Source organism: Vulpes lagopus, chromosome 3, assembly GCF_018345385.1.
Source record: "Vulpes lagopus strain Blue_001 chromosome 3, ASM1834538v1, whole genome shotgun sequence".
In the NCBI taxonomy this organism is placed as follows: domain Eukaryota; kingdom Metazoa; phylum Chordata; class Mammalia; order Carnivora; family Canidae; genus Vulpes; species Vulpes lagopus.
Genome location: NC_054826.1, coordinates 71061317 through 71083348, shown reverse-complemented (window position 1 = coordinate 71083348; position 22032 = coordinate 71061317). Strand labels below are relative to the sequence as shown.

Genomic DNA, 22032 nt, shown 5'->3' with positions numbered 1-22032 from the left:
AATCTATTGAAGACTTCCGGAGAAAGGCATGGGAAGTTCATTATGGTTAATATCTGTCAATTCCAACTCTTAGCTAGATAGCAGCTTTCCATCTCCTGCCCTTTAGCCACTTGGTATCAACTGTGCATATGTTCCTGGAGCAACTTGTAAAAGCCAGGGTGGGGAAAAACAACCCTGTCCTCTAGATATCAGGGGCCTGTGCTCTGATCACTGATTGCTGCTTCTTATCATGGAAGTGCTGACAAGTGCTGCCCCCCATTGTTGTAAGCACTTCTTATACTGGCTAAAGTGACTACCAGGAGACTTAAAGATCTGGCATCTTTATTTGTCCCTTCATTTTTCTCTTTATTTTTTCCTTTTAGAAGCCAGACGTTGGAAAATTAGGACATTCAAAAGCAACCACATTTATAGGAATAGTAAGAAACTCACTGATTATGCCCAAAGACACAGGATCAAAAAGACCTGAAATGACTTTTAGTTTTCTCTTCAGGCTGATCCTTGTCACAAGGATAGCCTGTAATAATTAAAAAGCAAAACAACATCCCCTCACACCCACACAAAGCAAAAAGCAAGCATATAAACACATCAGCAAATTTTGGAGGAGGAGAATCTGAGTTCCAGATTTATGAGATTATTAGATTCAAATGACCAGTTTTCAACAAAAAAGTTTACACCATATAAAGAAAAAAGTATATATGTGTATATATACACACATATATAGGCATAATGACAGATCTACTAGACAAAGATTTTTATTTTTTCTTTTTTTTATGATTTTATTTTTTTTATTTATTCATGAGAGACACAGAGAAAGAGGCAGAGACACAGGCAGAGGGAGAAGTAGGCTCCCTGTGGGGAACCCAATGTGGGACTCAATCCCGGGACTACAGGATCATGACCTGAGCTGAAGGCAGATGCTCAACCACTGAGCCACCCAGCCGTCCCTAGACAAAGATTTTTAAAAACTGTTTTAAAGTTACTCAAAGAACTAAAGGAAGATTTGAAAAAAAGTCAAGAAAATAAGGTATGAACAAATTGCAAAAATCAATAAAGAGATAGAAAATCTAAAAAGAAACCAAAAAGAAATTCTGGAGTTGAAAAGTACAGTAACTAAAATGAATAATTCACTAGAAAGATGAAAAGCCAATATGAGCAGACAGAAGAAAGAATAAGTGGACTTGAAGATAAGACAAAAAAAAAAAGGAACAAGTCTGAACAACAGGCAAAAAAATGACTGAAGAAAAATGAACAGAGCCTGAGGGACTTGTGGGGTATCAACCGATGAACATATCCATTGTTGAGAGTCCCCAAAAAAGAGAGAAACAAAGAGACAGAGAGAATATTTGAAGAAATAATGGCTGAAATTTTCCTAAATTTGATGAAAACCCCAAATCTAAACCTCCAAAAGCTTAATGAATCCCAGGTAGGATGAACTCAAAAAGACTCAAACCAAGACACATTATAATCAAACTATTGAAAGCCAAAGACAAAGTCTTGTTAAAGTCAACAAGAGGGAAGTGACTTGTTACCAGAGATCCTCAATAAGTAATCAGCAGCTTTCTCATCAGAAATTTTGAAGGCTAGGGGGTAGTGAGATGACATGTTCAAGGGGCAAAAAGCAAAACTGACCAACAAGAACACTATACCCAGCAAAACTGACCTTCAAAAGTGAGTGAGAGATTAAGATTTCCAGATAAACAAAAGCTGAGAGAGTTCATTTCCACTAGACCTGCCCTGAAATAAAATGCTGAAGGGAGTCCTATAGGTTGAAATGAGAAGACATTAGATAGTGACTCAAAATTGTATGAAGAAATAAGTATCTCAGTAAAGGTAAATACATGGGTAATTATAAAAGCTACTATTTTTGTAACAATGGTGTGTAACACAACATGATTTAAGAAGCTAATACATTAAAAAACAATCATTAATTTTAACACCAATTATTGTTTTTAATTCCACATTTCGTATTCTACATAATTTTAGATATAAATGCATTAAAATTGTATTAGTTTATGTTTTTTTGACACACAAGGTATGAAGATGCTATTTTGTGATGCTGACAACTGAAAAAGCATGGAGGATTGAGTTGTTAAAGGAATAGAAATATCGTATGTTGTTGAAGTTAAGCTAGCATAAATATAAGTTGGAATGTTATAACTTTAGGATGTTAAATGTACTCCCCATGGTAATCACAAAGAAAATAGATGAAGAATATACATAAGATGAAAAGAGAAAGAAATATATGCATTCACTATAAAGAATATCATCATAAATTATGAGTTGAAAGGAACCATAAAGCTCATTTAATATCAAAACTTAGTTTTATAAATAGATGAAGAAAGAGACTCTAAAAAACTGATGTCTAGATTACAGCATAGGTGTTCTAATTTGAAGTCCAGGAGTTTCCTGTTACCTCATATTAGTTTCTCGTGTTGAAGCTAAAGAGTGTGTCTGATCAGGCTTTCTTCAGAATCCGGGCTCATTAAGTCACCACTATCATCAGTTACTGTTGTGTTCTAGTCAATGTTTTCCTATATCATTCAATTAAAACCATTTTTTATCTCTTGATATTTATAGTAACCATCCTGGATAAGTGTATCAACACCGCCTCCTGTCATTTTGCCACTAAACTCACTAGATGGTCACTGGCTTATTTTCAATAGCAATAGAGTAAAGAACATGAGATATTCTGGTAATGGCTTTGCCATTAGATATCTTCATAAACTAAGGCAAATTATAGAAAGTCCCTGACCTAACGGGGCACCTAGATGGCTCAGTTGGTTATATATATAACTCAGATCAGGTTATGCATGATCTCAATGTTGTGAGTTTGAACCCTGTGATGGATTCTGTGCTCAATGGGGAGTCTGCTTGAGGATTTTTCTCCCTCTCCCTCTGCCCCTACCCCACCTCAGGCATACTCTCTCTCCCTCCATCTCTGAAAGAAAGAAAGAAGGAAGGAAGGAAGGAAGGAAGGAAGGAAGGAAGGAAGGAAGGAAGGAAGGAACCCTTTCCTGACCTATTTGTTTATAAAGTTACTTCGAGTTAGATAGTTATGACAGGGATAGGTTATTTCCAAGGTTCTTTCACTGGCTATCACACCTTGGAAATAATCTGTTATAATGTTATAATTTTCTCAAGAAAATCTAAGCCATTGTGACATCAGATTACCCAGACACCAAGAAACTTTCTTAGTCCACCTCACTACAATGCAATATAAAAGAAAACAACATCCCCATACTTTTGCTTGTTTTTAAAATATATACCTTGAACTACTAAGGTTTATTGTTCCATTTGCCTCCTCCTTAGCTTTAATAAAACAAACAAAAAACACTCCAGAGAATTAAGTTGATAGGCAAATTGTCTTCTTTCTTCTTTTTGTTTTCTCTGTTTGCTCTTCTCTCCAGTATTTTCCCTTTCTTCATTTCTTGCATCTCTCTCCATTCCTTTGTATATAACTCCTGCCCTTTTTTACATGTCTAAATACTTCAGTTAATTTTCCAAATCTTCTTTTACTTTTCCCGATTTTCTTGATGAGTACCAATGATTGCAGTAGCTTGAGAAAGCTCATTAACTAATTCCCTTAATGTCTTAATGTGGCAAGCACATTAACCTACTAAGTCATTCGGTATATACTCAATTGCCTGAGTTCTGTAGGCCCCGGTGGCTCTTTTGGTCAATAGCTGCATTGTTTTTCTCTATCATTCCTAATTGAATGCACACTGCCCCTTGATTTCTGCTACAGCTGAATTGCAGTTGCTTGGCAAATTTTCAATCTTGCTGATCTTTCCACCCTGACTGATTAGTTTTATTTATTTATCCAATTTTTAAAATTGTGGCTTTGGCATACCTGCCTCAGGATAAGAGAGCACAATTAAATACATTAAAGGAAACACACAAAATGTGACCATTACATAATTAATCAGTTTTAAGTAGTGTTAAAAAAAAAAAAAGAAAAGTTAAAAAGTTTGCCTAAAAGCATAGCATGTGGAGAAAGGGTAGTTTTAAGAGTTTAAAATCATTTTCATTTTTTATTTTTCCTCACAAATTTTATTTTCTATACATACAATCTAGAATATAGAAATATGTATTTCCTTATGGTGAGACTCCTTTCACAAAGTGCAATAGCTTCCATACTTGGCATGATGCATAAGAACACTAGAGGAACAATTGATGGAAAATTTATGGGACTGCCCTTAGGTAACCCAGGTACATTTTAATCTTCTTGGAGTTATATATTTACTGTACTACTAAATTAGTCCATTAATAAGTCAGGGTGGTTATGGAAACTAATCTGCAACAGCATATATTTAATTATACAGTTTTGTCATGCTTTGCTATCATTTTTTAAATTAAATTTTTATATACTCTCCTTTCTTTGAGAGAGGATGGCCCCTGAAGGCCACACTGGTTTTATTTTCTTGTGATTGAAAGATAAGCTGAAGCTGAGTTAGGTTCCATAATCCAGGCAATGCTCTGGAGCTCAGCTCTGGAATAACAATGTCTAGCATTCAGTATCTCTGGTTACTATCTCAAATCACTGCTGTTAGATTATTTTCTCTCACAAGCAATATCAAAAAGTGTTTAAAGATATGGACATCTTTGCTTTTATCTTTTACTATGATAAAATCATGGAAAGAGCGCTCAAATCAATCTTCAGCAAGATGTTCTTCCTATTCATCTATACCTGAATGTGTTAATATCTGCATTACTCTATCCCTCAGGAGAATAATTCTCTCTCCAAATTAAGTCTTTCTACTTATTTTCCTAATTCCATTCCTTCTCCCTTGCTGAAGATTTTAGTCTATCCATTATGGTCTTAATTTTTCAGAGATCTGTATTTTCTGAATTCTTCTGGCTCTTTACCTAAACATTTACTCAATTGCTTCCATTTTTTAAAAGTACGGAAATAAAAAATGTAAGCCTGAGGAAGAAGAAGAAGATGAAGAAGAAAGGGGAAGAGGAGGAGGAAGTGGAGGAGAAGGAGAAGAAAAGGACGAAGGAGAAAAGGAGAAAAGAGAAGAGGAAGGGAGAGGAAGAGGGGGAGGAAGGAGGAAGAAGGAGGAAGAAGGAGAGGGGGGAGGGGTAAGGAGGAGTTTCAATCAATTCCATCTGCCCCTCAAGTCTCTCTCTCTGTTTCTCCCCCTCTCATCCTCCCTCTCCTCCTCCTTCCAGGTTTCTCTCTCCCCCCCCCCCCCCCGCTTTCCTTTCAACTAAAGACTGCTAGAAAATATTCTTTGCTATCCTTTTTTCTTTTTTTTTTTTTCCTGTCACCGCATGCTCAGTATTTAGCCCAGTATGACCTAATTTTTGCCTTCAATTTGTTACTGATGCTGCTTTGGAAAAGATATAAAGACACTTTCATCAGTGCAAAATCCAATATACACATTAAGGCTCAGTCAACCTGAATTTTCTGCATTATTTATAATCTTTGGCTACTATACTGTCAATCGTTCAACAATATTTAAGGACCTTATAGTCTAGAGGAGAATATATATCAAATAGCAGATAATTATAAGAAATGTGAATACTGCTATGACTTTTATAAATGTAGAAGGATATCATAGAAATTGATAGTTGCCACCCAATATACATTCTCTTTACAAAAAAACCAAACTCTGATTTAATTGGGGAAAAATCAACGGGCCCAGATTAAAACATGTCCAAACAGACAAATTTTATATTTGTAGCATCTCTTGCAGTTATATATAGCCAGATGATTAAGTTTTGGCCAATAATATGTAAATGAAAGCATTTGAAAGAACTTTAAAAATGTAAGGAATGTTTGCTCCTCTTCATTCTTACTGTCTGGAATATAAAAGCCACTGCTAGACCTAGACAGCCATATTTTGACCTTGATAAAAATGAAAGTCAGAAGCCAAGAATAATAAAGCAGGAAGACTCAAGTGTTTCATTCCTTAACAACTTTGCAAAGCTTCCCTAACAATCTTGGATTGCTCATTCTCAGACTGTTTTTTTGGAGAAAATAAACTCCCTGGTTTGTTTTAACTGCCACAGCCAAGTCTCTGTATTTGAAAGAGGCACAAGAGAGAAAGAAAGAAAGAAAGAAAGAAAGAAAGAAAGAAAGAAAGAAAGAAGAAAGAAAAGAAAAAGAAAAAAGAAAAGAAAAGAAAGAAAAGAAAAGAAAAGAAAAGAAAAGAAAAGAAAAGAAAAGAAAAGAAAAAAGAAAAGAAAAAAAAGGTTGATTTTGGGTCTCTGTGTTAGCTATTTTTTCTCTTATTCAGCATGCTTACATTGGATTGGTTCTATTTATTTCTCTTTCATATCTCCAGAATCCTATACTCAGCTTTTCCTAGAACTTTTTCTTTGGCTGCCACTTAGCCACTTAAATTCAATAAGTAAGAACCAAATGAGGTATCTTACTCATTTAATCATTTTATATATATATATATATATATATATATATATATATATATATATATTTTGTTAATGATGTCAGTTTTGACTAAGTAAGCTACCAATCTCAAAACCTTGGAGGTAAGTCTTAAATCATCCTTCTTCAATCTGTCATTCAACAGATTGACTCTAATCAATTTCTACTTCAGAGTTTTTGCTTACTTACTGGCATTCACTCTTCTCCATTCTCATCAATATTGCCTAATCCAATTCTCTTTCTTTTTTATTATTTTTCCAAAAATAACTTTATTAGGGAGACATAACATTATGGCATAAAGCACTACATCATTTGTCAGGACATCCTTTGAAAAGTAAGCACCGATGTAAAGTTAGATAACTTCTCCAATAATTCTTATTACCAACAGCTGATTAATTTCTTCCTAAGGTAAAACATTCTTTCCACAATATGCAGAACACTCTCTTCAGCTTATTGTTGAAAGCTTTTCTAAATGGATCTGCTTCTGTCGAGAAGGACATTTCATCTGAAAACCTACAGATGGGTCTGTGCTTGTCTGACAATAACCAATATGCTGGTGTCACATCAGCCCAGCAGCCATGGAACCAGATTTCCTGATCAGCTGTGCACAGACCAACCCCATATTTGTCCAACAGAGCATTCTTGGAAAGGCCCTGCCCTCAAGAAAAAGCCCCACACTATCCAGGAAAGAAAGCTGCTTCAGGATGGAGAGGCTAAAAGACACTGAACCTAAAGTCTTCATCAGGAGTGTCCAGGGTGGCTTTGGCTAGGCCTGAAGACCTTTCGGCTCTTCTTTCTGGTGGCCTCACCCACAGGCTACCCCTGCACCATGCAGGCTGCCATCCTGAGAACCCACAGGTTTTGTGCCTGCTGGGCTGCCATCTGAGCCCTGTAGTCCTCAGACAGTGGGCATGTCAGCTGCCTCCTCTGGGGCATGGGGGTTCTTTCACTGAGCAGGGTTTTGATTGACCCAGTAGCCTTTGCTTTCTGTTTTGGACTTAGTCTCCACCTCTCGAGGCCCAGCACCTGCTGCTCCACACACTGCCTTAGTTTGATTCCAGGGAGACAGCTGGTCTACCTCAGCCTTCGCACTCAGGGGCATTTCCTCCAAGGCCTATTTTTCTGAGGCCTTCATGCCTCCATTAGCAGCACAGAGTCCCTGTTCTGTTTTGTTTCTTAAGGGCTGCATCACTTTTATTCTCTTGGACTATTTTAAAAATCATTTCTAAATACTCCATCATCCAGTCCCTTGTCTTTCTATCTATCACTGTCCTGTCAAAAGAGTTCACTTCCAAATACCTAGATTGCTTACGCCCATCTCAAACTTAAAATTTTGCAATTTTACTCTCCGTTGCCTGCAAGGTAAAGTGGAAACGTCCTAAGTGACCCTTTCTAAACAGCCCCTATTTCGTGGGCAGTTTCTCTTCTCCCTCCCCCAACCCGCACACCAATGGTACCAAGAACAATTATTTCCAATCACATCCGACTCTTTGCTATTTCCACGGAATTCCTTCTCTTTTCCTATTTCTTTCTTTTTATTTCAATTGTATGATCTACTTCAATCCTTTCCCTCTCCTCCATGAGTATACAGTTGTTTTTTACTTATTAATCAAGGTTGAAATTATAGTCAAGTCAGTCATGGAGCTTTCTCTTGCCCACTTGGCACATCAGTGCAGTTAATTATCCCCTCACCTGTTACTCCATGCTTTTGTGCAAACCACTACATCGTTTAGATTTATTTGTGAATATTTGAGTATATTTTATGTATTGATTTTATATGTACTTGATTATCTTAAAGGAAGCATCATGTATTCATCTTTGCATCCCTCAGATGTTCTATAACACCTGACACAGAGATGCTCAAGTCATAGTTGGGGTTTTAGGTGAACTTCACTTTGGTTTCCTTCTTAACAAAACATGTAACTTCAGAATAAGTGGTTGCAGATAGATATAAGAATGACTAGAAGATAATTTTAATCAAATGCTTTGAGAATGATCTAATTCTTTAGGCTATGAATTAATCTTTTCCTAAACTAATACCCCAGACCCAGAAAGCACTCCATCTACTTCTTTTTAATCAAATATATTTTCTACAAGTGATGTTTCTTGAAACTGATTTTGAAATACAAACTTTACTTATTGAGTTTTGGATAATCTATAGTTTTGAACTATAACAATATATAAAAAATAACAAATTTCTATAATTTTTAATGAGCTTGCCTGCTTTAGAATCATGCTTGTTATTTTTTCAAAAGACCTCAGAGAAAGGAGATGACTTAGATTTGAGCTTCTTCTCAATTTAAAAAAGAAAGATGACAAGATAAGAACTCAGGGTCACTGAGATATTAAAGCAAGTGTTTTTTGGCACATGTAAATGAAATGTATTTTAAAAAAATTTCCAGGGGATCCCTGGGTGGCGCAGCGGTTTGGCGCCTGCCTTTGGACCAGGGCGCGATCCCGGAGATCCAGGATCGAATCCCACGTCGGGCTCCCGGTGCATGGAGCCTGCTTCTCCCTCTGCCTCTCTCTCTCTCTCTCTCTCTCTCTCTCTCTCTCTGTGACTATCATAAATAAATAAAAATTAAAAAAAAAATTTCCAGGATCTACCTGCAAGCAGATGGCTGTAAGGTTTGTAAAAGGGGGCATGAAATGTTGCCTTTTTCAGATTTATCTTTTCTAAAGGGGAATTGTGGGTAAAATGATGACAAAATAGTTTTGGATTTGCAATGCTATTTCTTATTTTATATAATGACTCAGCTTTTAAATTGTAAATCATGGCTTATAAACTTGTGCCTAATCTATCTGAAAATATGGGCAAATTCATGAATTTGAATCATCACACCAAACAGGAAATACAAATTTGTACATCTGGAGGAAATTATATTTTGAAAGAACAATTAACAGTAACATATTTTGACAGTATTTGTGTGTATGTGTGTGTGAAAGTTTAGCTTCAACAACCTGTAAAAGCAGCAAATAATGGGAAAATAAGATTTATATGAATTTATTTTTTTAATGATTTTATTTATTTATTCATAGAGACACACACACACACACAGAGAGAGAGGCAGAGGCACAGGCAGAGGGAGAAGCAAGCTCCATGCAGGGAGTCTGATGTGGGACTCGATCCAGGGTCCCCAGGATCAAACCCCAGGCTGCAGGTGGCGCTAAACCACTGTGCCACCGGGGCTGCCCTAGATTTATATGAATTTAGGCTTTGTGAATGACAGAAAATGTGTGACTGTGGGAAATATACAAAAGTAAACAGACTTTGGTCTACACATAAATAATATTTTACACATTTCAGAGTAGTATAATTTTAAATGAGAAAATGAAGACTGAAAGCTTAATAATTCACTGCAAAGATCTAATATTTCAAAGTGTGAATATTGTATATACATGCTGTGTGCATATATAAATTTATATGCATGTATGTATTCATACACCCACACAAGTTTCTGTGTATGTAGCTTGTGACTACTTAAAACACATTTTTTTTAAAAGTGCCATTGCATCAGTACTGCACAAGTTGTGTTGGGTTGTGGTGGGGGTTTTTGGAAAATTTTAATATCAAGGAAACAAAACATTTGTATCTCTAATAATTAATGGACATAATTTCCACGTTCTTTATTTTTGATCAATTTCATCATAGATTTGAGGTTGTTCACATGAATAGGAATGACATAAGCCTTTAAAGATAAACTCCAGTTCTGACATTTACTAGGATAGTACGACCTTGGGGAAGTTTTCAACTTCCTTGAATGTCATTTTTTTCCCAATGTTAGTGAAAATGAAACAAGCAAATAAGCAATCTCTTTGGCATGCTATTGTGAGGATCAGATGAAATAAAATATAGGCAAGAGATAGATAGTCAATAAGAATTAGTTCCCCGCCTTCTACTCTTCATGGTAATCTTTTGCTTTTGTTTTTGCAATCATCTTCTTTTAAAGCATGTTAGTTCACTGAAGGAAAGTCCAATGTCAGGCTATAGAAGTCCTAGAAATTACAAATTTATAAGGATGCTGTTATCATTTGTCCTCATGAATATAAGTTCCTAGAACATTCATGATGTTTCATTTTAACTTAAATTTATAATCTTGGTCTAAGCCCTTCTCAAAGTCACTGATAACTGAATCCAATATAGATATCAAATATTATTTTATTACCATACCTGCTCTAGAGAAATGATCTACTGTTATTAAAAGATGAGTAGAAAAGTTAGACATTATTTCTACTATGATCATTTTATAGTGGTTTGAAACTCAGGGTCACCAAAGAATTTACTGAAGTCTTTCCAAATCTATGGTCTATCACACTCCACTTCTATGGTTACATACAGAAATAACAGTTTACAATGCCTGAATTTCTATGTTATAGAAAAGAATAATGGGAAAATGAATATCAATTAACAGCAATAAAGTCATTGCTTTCATTGATTTGAAAATCCATATGCATTTATTTTATAAAAATTACAGGATTCAGTTCAGTTCCATCTGCTCACCCTCTGAAGTCAGAAGACCATGCTTTTAATTAATATCTATTTCTTATTCAAGTGGCTTACAAATCTTGATTCGTTCTAAAATCTGTAGGGTAAATAAAGAGAAGTTGTACTGAGATAGCATTTCTTTAGCTCGATTCCTCACTAATTTAACTTCATGCAATTTAATACACTCCAATTGAGTTTACTGAAACCTACATGAACCTAAAAGATTTGGTGAGGTGAGGAGGGGTGTTGCTGCTTTGTTTCAAGTATCTTCTATGTGTGATGGTATAAATGTAGGGCACAACTCACGGCTGACATGATGAGTTCTCCTCCTAGGTTCTGTATCTCAGCTTTAACTTGACTGCAGATCTTCAGTTGGTGAGAGTAAAACTTAATCTGTTCCAGATAGGCCAACAAATCTTGCTTGCATGATGGATCTGGGCACTAAGTAGGCATAAAAGATAAAAGTGGAAATAGCAAAATAACTAATAAGTAGATCAGACTGAATAAATGCCAACTTTGGAAGTACCTCATAAGGCAGCATCTTGTCATGGAGCCCCATTTCTCAGCCCAAGCCCACATAGATTCTGATATGCTTCCACCATTAGAGGAGTTTATTCATGTTTCAAACTTAATTACTTTAGCATAGACAATAGAAATAGTAAAGGGATTTTCAGACATGAAAAGGTACATGAAACAATTGCTTTTAAGTTATAAGATTAGAAGTCATCTTCAGATTGCATTTTTACATAAATATAAATAAATATTTTAAATGCAATTATTTCCTTCACTTAGAGTTGCTATTAGAATACTTCTTGGGACTCATAATTCTGCATTGTCTGTCCTGTCTTATTTGTCTGGGAATAAAAAAACATCTACAATGAATCATACATTGTCTTCGATTACTTTCAGCATTATAGATTCTTGGCTATTATAGACAAAAGAAATCATTTGCATCTTAGATAACAGCCATGAATCTACCTGGAGCCAATAAATAAACAACATATGTGTTTTAAAGATGTATTAAGCTTCTTTACCAAAAATAGGCCCCTACACTGTAATATCACCCATGAGGAACATCTTAGAGGACAGCTTTGAGCTCAACATAACACAGTAAGTATCTGTGATCTGGATTAACTCTTTGTGTTCTTTATTTTATGTAATCATAATAGAATTTTTAAATCCCTTACTTGCACTTTAAATATAATTTCATAAGGATGTAGAATTATGGATAATAATTTATATGAAAAATATTAATTACAACATTATTTATAATTATAGTATTTGGAAATAACTTAAATGTCCAAAAATAGTGGAAAGATTAAGAATGCATGTCTATATAATGTGATACTATATTATCTCAAGAAAATATGCCCAAAAGAGGTGGGAAAATAGTTTTAGAAAGTGGAAAAAACAGTGTTTGAAATTTATAAACCATCTTAATCAAATAGCATAAATATGTGGTTGTATTTGTGTTTAAAACAGACTAGAAAATATATGAAATAAACAAACATGACACAATCAATAATTTTCATTTTCTTCCTATTTTATATTTCTTTTTTTTTTCTATTTTATATTTCTTAAAATAGATATTTATAACTTCCATACATATAAAAATATTTTTATTACAAAAGGTTTGATTCTAATGGCCTAAAATGTATATTGGAAAGTGCAAGACTGGGGCACCTGATTGACTCAGTTGGTTAAGCATCCGAACTTCTGATTTTGGCTTAGGTATTGATCTCAGGGTCATGAGATTTGTCAGGCTCCCTGCTGAGTGGGGATTCTGCCCCTCCTCCCAAAAATAAATAAATAAATCTTTAACAAAAAAAGAAAAAAGAAATAAAAGTATGATGAAAGACCAAAAAACCATTCTATGCATTTATTCTTTTACTTAGTAATTCATAATTTGGAGTGTTGCTGAAAAATTCCTGAGAATCTTATTCTCTCATATTTGCTAAATAGATTAAGACTAATTTATAGTCTTAACATAACCATAAAATGTGTAGACAAGATAAGAACATACCACCCTTAGGTCAAAGTTAATCAGAAAAGGTAGCAAAGAAATTAATTCTGCAGAAATACTATCACAGCCTAGACTTTTAAATGAATAGACAGATACATATAACCAGCTAGCCAGCCAATCAGCCAAGAGGATAGTGAGACCTTGACGTTGAGAATGCCTCTCAAATTTTAAAGAAGGAAGTAAGGGTAATCTCCCAAATTTCAAGAGGATTAACTGTAACTAGGAAGAAAAAGGAGAAGGAAAAGAAGGACAAAGAGAGAGAGAGAAACAGGGGAAGTGAGGAAGAAGGAGGAGGAGAGAAAAAGAAGAAAGGATTTCCCTCAATTTATAGATGAGAAATCATAAATTTTGAAAAGAGAGACACCTGGGTGGCTCAGCGGCTGAGCATCTGCCTTCGGCTCAGGGTGGGATTCTGGAGTCCTGGGATCAAGTCCTATATAGAGCTCCTTGCATGGAGCCTGCTTCTCCTGTCTCTGCCTCCCTCTCTCTGCCTCTCTCTCTGCCTCTCTCTGTGTCTCTCATGAATAAGTAAATAAAATCTTAAAAACAAAAAGAAATTTTGAAAACATAATAACTTCCCCAGGAGTGAAGAGGTATGTGTAGAGCCAGATTTGAACCCAAACATATTTACTTTCAGATCTCTTTTAGAGGTTCCTGGGTGACTCAGCGGGTTAAGTGTCTGCTTTCAGCTCAGGTCATGATCTCGGTGTCCTGGGATCAAGCCTGCATCTGGATCCCTGCTCAGTGGGGAGTCAGCTTCTCCCTCTTGCTCACCTTTTCTGCCCTTCCCCCAACCTGTTGCTCACTCTCCCTTTCTCAAATAAATAAATAAAACCTTTTTTAAAAATCAGTTTTATTTTAAATCACTAACTCAAGAGAATTGGAAGTGTATTTTTAAAAATCACAGAACACTAAGAACTGCATAGTTCCAAGGAAATAGAAAATTCATAGGAACACTGTCTCCAGCACTGTTCTATAGTAGAGAATACTTATTATTTTTCAAAGACCAAAAACTAGTTATTTAGAATTACCTACAATGACAGAAGGCATCACATTGTTTTATCATGACAGGAAGTTGATCATTACTAAGTACGTTCTATGTGCCATGTCCTTTGTGTGAATAATTTCACCATGCCATTTTACTTGGGCTTATAATGTTATTTCTCACATTTGCAAACTGAGTTTTGGAGAGAGTATATGATTTGTCTAAAGGTTTGAATTCACTTTTCTCTGTTTCATTCACTGCACAATGATGTCTCCTATAGTATATGTATTCAAAGTGCCTTTTTCTTTGTCCTCACTGGGTGATGGTCCATATCTATTCTTTGTTCCAATGGATGGACTCAATGATAATCCTTAACACATATAGTGTTTTATATGTCACATACTATTCTAGGTGTTTTACCTTTATTAACTCTTTTACTAATCACCAGCTCTAAGAGGTAGATTCTATCACTATTTGGCAAAGGAGGAAACTGAAGCACAGAGAAGTTAGCTGACTCATCCAATTAATAAATGGTAGAGCTGGTATTCAAGCTCACATGGTCTGGCTACACATCCCTTCCTTCACAGTCTAGGAACAATATCAGTCTTCCTGCCAGTTTTATCTTATATAATAAATGATTAATTGCCACTCTGATTTGTAAATTGATTTCTTAAATTGACACTCTTTGTAAATTGTAAGTAGGAATAGTGTTAAAGACCAGTACCACTACACATTTATGATGAAATTGAACATTCAAAGTAATAATTAGGTTCTTAAAAATTTATTTATTTATTCAAGAGAGGGACAGAGAGAGTGGGGGAGGGAAGAGAGAGAGAGAGAGAGAGACAGAGAATCTCTAACAGATTCTCTTCTGAGCATGGAGCCTGGGGCAGAACCCAATCCCACAACCCTGAGATCATGACCTGAGCCAAAATCAAGACTTGGAAGCTTAACAAACTGAGCCACCCAGGCACTCCTAATAATTATATTCTTGACCAATAACCAATGCTGCAATCACCCAAGGTTAAGCAAAACATATAGTTTCTCTCAAGAGACTCTTCAAGGCCATACAATGATTGTCTAATTCTCTTAAGGAAACAGTGAGTCAAATGAGTACAAAATGTGAAGTTCAACTTTTGAAATTAAGTTTGTTTGACCCACATTCACCCTTCATTTCCAGAACTGATGAGAATTCCTGGTTACACCAAAAGACCATAGTCAGTTACACAGGTGAAGCAGAAAAACATACAGTTGGTAAATTCCACACCATAAAAGTCATTAAAGCCTTCTTTTCTATTGACAGCCTTTCTGAGTCGATTTTGGCTGCCTTATAGCAGAATCAGGAGAACGAATCATTCTCACTTTAAGAATGCTCTTCTAGGGACACCTGGGTGGCTCAGTGGTTGAGCATCTGCTTTCAGCTCAGGGCATGATCCTGAAGTCCTGGGATCGAGTGCCACATCAAGTTCCTCACAGGGAGCTGCTTCTCCTTTTGCCTATGTCTCTGCCTCTCTCTCTCACTCTGTGTCTCATGAATCAATAAAATCTTAAAAAAAAAATCTGAATAAATCTCAAAAATCTTAAAAAAAATAAAATCTTTAAATCTTAAAAAGAATGCTCTTCTATTATCTGCCAAACTCCCTTTTAAAATCAAATAATGTTCCCTCTACCTTTTATATTTTTTCAAGAGGATGATAGAAAGGTTTGGGCCCTAGATCTTTAAAACATTCATGCCCTTGACTTTTATTTTCAAATAAAATTTGTATTAAATAATTCTGGGGGTGGCCGGGTGGCTCAGTCAGCTAAGTGTCCAGCTTTTAATTCTGGTTCAGGTCATGCTCTCAGGGTTCTGGGATCGGCCCTGAGTAGGGCTCCATGCTCAGCAGGGAGTCTGCTTACGATTTTCTCTGTCCTCTGTCCCTCCTCTTGCTCATGCTCTCTCTTTCAAATAAGTAAATAAATCTTAAAAAAAAAAAACTTTTAAAGGAACACTGTTAGTGACTTTTAGGCAACTCAAGTGGTTGAATAAGATAGCACATATTGGTTATTATTTTCCAGTTTATTATGACAGGAAATGTTGACCAAGACATCTGGTTAAGTTTTTAATACATTGATTTTTTTTTTTTAGTTTTTTTTTTTTTTTTTTTTTTTTTTTTAGTTTTTAACCACTAGGACACTCACTACAGGCAAGCAGGCAAGTAGATGGCATGTGAGCATAGGTGGTTTTCTCACAATTAAACCAGCCTTCACTCTTCCAGCAAGATGCTTGGTACCAATACAGAATACATAATTTCAGAATGAGAGAAAAGTAAAAAACATTTATTACCTTTCAGTCCAAATCTTAAAAGTGAATTAGCAAAGTGAATACTTTTAAAGATCTTTATTCCATAAGCTTTGCAACTTTTTGTCCACATTGGAATATAAATTTTATTTAAGACACATTTAAAATGATTTTGTAACTACAGACAGCCATTTAAATTCTGCTACCTTGACAAAGTTTGTTAATAAAAAGTATTAGGTGTCGGTGCGAATTTCTAGAACAGAAATTTCAAGCAATCAGTGATAGCAAAGGGCTTGAGTCCATGACTTTTTCCTTCCCTCAGGGTTCATTTCTCCACTTCTACTCCAGTTCAGAGGCTGTCTCATTTCATGTTCCTCAGGATCATAGATTACCAATAATTCCATCTTCTTCTGCACTTTTAATGTCTCCTTTTTCTATCCTTTAATCTTGCAACATAATATCCCTCAGGACAAAAACCTTCCCTCAACCTTATAATCCTCATCTCTCTTCGTGTTCACAATCATGACTTCTAAAAATTTTTCAATGTTGCCTCATTCACATTCTTGGTTTTTGTTCTTGGGCATCTTTTCATTCTCATCCTCTTCTTAAGCAAGAGTACACACTAACACAGCTTCAACTATTACAAAATACAAATAACGAAATCTTTGTCATCCAGTCCCTTCTCCAGAAGATACACATGGATTTTCCCAGTCCATTATTTGCCCCATAATTTCATACTCAACACATATAATCTTCAACTCTTTCATAACACACCTTACCTACTATAAAACCTATTTTTCCTTCTATTAACCATCTCAATAAGGAGTGCTTTCTCTCTCTCTCTCTCTCTCTCTCTCTCTCTCTCCTATTAAAGATGGTCAGTTACCAGGAAGCCTGGGTGGCTCAGTAGTTGAACATCTGCCTTTGGCTCAGGGTGTGATCCCGGAGTTCCAGGATTGAGTTCCACATCAGGATCCCTGCATGGAGCCTGCTTCTCCCTCTGCTTATGTCTCTGACTCTCTCTGTGCGTCCCTCATGAATAAATAAATAAACTCTTTTTAAAATAAAAAAATATGATCACTTACTAATTTGGGATGATTTTACACCCTGAATCCCAGAACACTTGAAACATTTTTTTTTCCCTTTTGATGTGGATCACTTCTGCTATTTAGCAAACTGAGGTTTCTATTACTCAGCCATAAAAAAGAATGTCTTGCCATTTGCAACAACATTGATAGACCTAAAGGGTATTACACTGAATGAAATAAGTCAGACGGAGAAAGACAAACACCAGATGATTTCATTTATATGTGGAATCTAATAAACTAGCCAACCAAACAGACAGAAGCAGAAATTGTCTCATAAATACAGAGATCAAATTGATAGCTGCTAGAGGGGAAGGGTAGGGGATAGACAAAAGGGTAAAGGGGAGTGGGAGATACTAGCTTCCAGTATGGAATAAAAGGCAAACAAAGGTACAAGCATAGAAAATATAGTGAATGGTATTATAATAATATTGTGTGGTGACGGATGGTAGCTACACTTGTCCTGAGCACAGCATAATAGATAGAGTTGTCAAATCACTGTGTTGTACATCTGAAACTAATGTAACCCTGTGTGTCAACTGCACTTAAAAAAAAAGATACAAAAATAATATATTTTAGTATCTATCTATCTATTCCTATTTAATTCCTGAGAATTGCTATGCATTTAATTTTTTATAAAGTTCATTAATCTGGAGAACAAATCTAGGCATCAATATCTGCCCAAAATAAATTTTAGGTAGATAACAGAATCAAAATACAAATATTGTCATAAGATGCATCTGGAAATTATATTCTTAAGGGACATGTTAGAATAATATAATAAATGCTTCAGAAGATTTTTTTTTTGCATACATGTTTTAAAATGCATTTTTGACTCTCACAACATCAGTAGGGAAACAATTCAAATGAAGCAAGCCACTGACAATATTCTGTCAAAATATCAATATAGATTGCATTTGTCAGCTGTTTCATTCATAGTTAAATGTATTGTGTGTGAATTGGCTTGTAATCCTTCCATCTTGTTTTCTAAATGCCATCCTTTCTTGAATTAGCATTGGTTTTCATTATTTTTAACACCAAAATTTCATTTTAATTGTGTTCAGTTATGATGAGGTGGAGGTACCCAGCAGGTATTGTGGATATCTTTGCTTTGGCAAAATTACAGTGAAGGAGTATTATAGGCTTCAGACACACCACTCAGTGGTAAGGAAGTCTAATTTTGTTCCCCCCTTATGCCAGACACTTTACCAGATATTCATCTTATTTTGGTTCCTATGTACATCTCATTCCTATTTGGGATATACAGCTTTTCTAATTAATTTAGATCTATGTACTTTTTCTACCTTTTGAGGTGTTATTCATCTAATTTAGAATACCTGCTTAACACCATGAATTACAGTGTAGAGTTGAGCAATAGAAAGAGATGTGTACTAAGAGTCTGGAATCTTGGATTTGTAAGAAGAGTACTTTTCTAACTTGTCATTCTCTTTATTCGTGAGGAACATGTTTAAGAATTGTTTTTTTTTTTTTTCATGTTTAAGAATTGTAATAGTGGGACCCCTGGATGCCTCAGCAGTTAAGCATCTGCCTTCAGCTCAGGGCATAATCCTTGGTGTGGGGATTGAGTCCTGCATAAGGCTCCTTGCGAGGAGCCTCCTTCTCCCTCTGTCTATGTTTCTGCCTCTCTCTCTGTGTCTCTCATAAATAAAATCCTAAAAAAAAAATGTAATAGCTAACAACAGCAATTGTACTGTTGTTAGCTATTACAATTTATTCCTTTAGGAATATAGACAGAATTTGTACCAGAGTTTTACAGAACTTAAGCAATACATCTTGAAAGGCATATATGATCTACCACACCATGTCAAGATACCTCCAAAGCCTAAAAGATTTTGGCTGATTGGGACAATTGAGCTTATGTTAGAGTTCTAGATGTTAAACAGCTAATTAAGATAGAGTCAGAATAGTAAATTGTATTTGGCTACACACAATAAACATATGTTCAAGGAAGTAAAACAGGGAAGAAGAGTGGAAAAAAATTAAAAAGAAAGAAAGAAAGAAAAAGGAAAAAAGGAAGTCCAAGTAGATAGAATTAGGAACATTATTGTAATTTCATTTCATTCTCTCTGCATATGAACTTTGACTCTGGAATGTTAGAGAATGAAACTAATTTCATTTAACACTATATGTAGATAGATATAGATATCATAAGTCTATGTTGGATGGAATTGAAAACTGATTGATGTTTGATCTTCTAACACTCTAGTAGCAAATAGACAAGAAAAAAAAATAAAAATTATTAAAAATTTTTGAACTAGGTTGTTCAAAATAGAAAGCAATCAATATTCCAACAGATATTTTTTCATAATACACCTACACTCTGAAAATTGCCTTGCTTATATTATTCATTTGCATCCCACAATAAATTTCAGATACTATTTACTGTCTAAGTTTTTTTTTGTTGTTAATCTATCAAATAATATCAGAAGCACAGTCATAGACAATCTCCCCAGATGATCTCTATAGTGACAATCAGTTTCATAATTCTCATTTTTGATTCTTCAGAACCCTATTTGTTTAGAACAAAAGTAATTCATTTGAAACTACTCTCCTATATGAAGTGGAAAAAGCCAAAGAGGGCCATCTATAATTTCATTATTCAATGACTGTTTCTTTAATCTTCTCCTAAAATGTACAAGCTGTATGAAAGTCAGACAATACTTTTATTTTCTTCCATGTAAAAAAGCTAAAACAATGGTATAACGGATACATTTGTATCCATTTACCATGGATAAAGCTAAAAACAATGGTATAATGTAATAAAGCTACATTATAAAAGTACTTGTAGCAAGGTGATTCTGACATAATTAAAAAAGATCAATATATGGAAAAAACTTCCAGGTGACACAACTATTTGAACCTTGAAAACTGTGCATTCTAAAAGAAACAGAAGCACACTGGTAGCAAGTATTAAATATTTAAAAGGTTAGCAGTACACATAAATCCTAATGCATTATGGTTTCACTTATTCTACTATTATTTGATCTCTCTCATAAAAGTGAATGCAATAAAATTCTAAAATACAGAAAATTGTAAGTGGATTTGGGCTTCAATCACTTATTCATAATGTATTTTGAATTATATTAGGAGACAGTTTGTTTTCAACTGTAAATACTAAATACTAAAGAGTAATAAAGTGCTTATAATGCTCAAAGTAGCAAGATACTAAAACATATATATATACGTATATTCAAGAAATCTTGGACAGCCTGGGTGACTCAGCGGTTTAGCACCTGCCTTCAGCCCAGGGCCTGATCCTGGAAACCCGGGATCGAGGCCCACATCGGGCTCCCTGCATGGAGCCTGCTTCTCCCTCTGCATGCCTCTCATGAATAAATAAATAAAATCTAAAAAAAAAAAAAAAAAATCTTTAAAACTGTTTTTCTCTGTTAAAATTCTTTTTAAAATTTATTTATTTATTTATTTATTTATTTATTTACGAGAGACACAGAGAGAGAGGCAGAGACCTAGGCAGAAGGAGAAGCAGACTCCCTGCAGGGAACCCAGTGTGGGACTCCATTGCAGGACTCTGCCAGACTCCATGGGGCACTCAATCCCAGGACCCCAGGATCATGCCCGGAGCTGAAGGCAGACACTTAACCATGAGCCTCCCAGGCATCCCTGTTAGTATTCTTGTTTCTTTTCCCATATATCTAGAAATATCTAATAATATACTTTAAAATTGATCATGTATCAAAAAACAGAGAATAAAAAGAGTACATAAGAAGAAGTAGCCCAAAAAAAGTTTCCCCAAAAGGAAATAAATACTTTTTATGAAGTTGAGTAGTATAAAATCTACAATACTATATATCTCAGTTTGAAACATTAATTGAATTTCTCAATACATTAACTAAAGAAATTGACAGAATTTTCAATTAAAGTTGGGGGAAGGTAATTAATAATGTAGCTGCTGCTTAGAAAATTGTAACAGAGACATGAGAAATCTGAAAAAAGTAACTGAATAATGTATAGAGTTGTTGAACAGTTCTATTGTACACCTGAAACTAATATTAACCTGTATGTTAATTATCCTTCAATTAAAAAATTAAATAGAATTTAAAAATAATTTAAAAATTAGAAAACAAAACAAAAGAGAGAACAAAATGTTTGTTGCCACAGGAAGAGGATTGGGAGGATGGGTGAAATAGGTGAAGGGAGTTAAAAGGTACAAACTTCCAGTTATAAAATATATAAGTCACAGGGATGAAAAGGACAGTATAGGGAAAATAGTCAATAATATTGTAATAACCTTGTACAATGACAGATGGCAACTATACTTATGTGCAAGCATTTTGTAATGTATATAATTGTTGAATCACTATTTTGTACACATGAAATGAAAATAATATTCATGAATAAAATATTGTATGTCAATTATACTTCAAGTAAAAGTGTTTAAAAAAATGAAACAAAGGAAGGAAGGAAACCAAGTGCTTAGAAACGTTAGCATTTGTCTCCATAAGGAATATGTGCTTTCCACATTTTTTTCTTTTCACGTTTTATTCATTAGTATTCTACTAATTATTATTTGTTTTAGGATTTTACATAAAATGCCAGAATATAAGGTTAACACTAAAAACCTAACAGAATTTTGGGAGATATTGATTTTTTGAAGGGCAAAAATAAGAAATCTAAGGTATTAAAAAAAAACCTGAGTATTAGAGCCTGTAAAAATAATAATTTGAGCATATTTGAAACTCAAAAAGTTGGAATTTTAAATGATTTAATATATCTCTGATGCTCAAAAATCTAAGAAA

At 34.8% G+C, this 22032-nt stretch overlaps 1 protein-coding gene across 5 annotated transcripts in view; it reads right to left on the bottom strand.

The window, feature by feature from the left end:
• CTNNA3 (catenin alpha 3) overlaps positions 1 to 22032 on the bottom strand; it is a 1730823-nt gene that overhangs the window by 85304 nt on the left and 1623487 nt on the right. For all 5 annotated transcript variants that reach the window (XM_041748054.1, XM_041748051.1, XM_041748052.1 and 2 more), the window contains one exon: positions 11187 to 11321. In XM_041748054.1, the coding sequence (XP_041603988.1) occupies positions 11187 to 11321 (135 nt within the window). The remainder of the gene's footprint in view (positions 1 to 11186; positions 11322 to 22032) is intronic.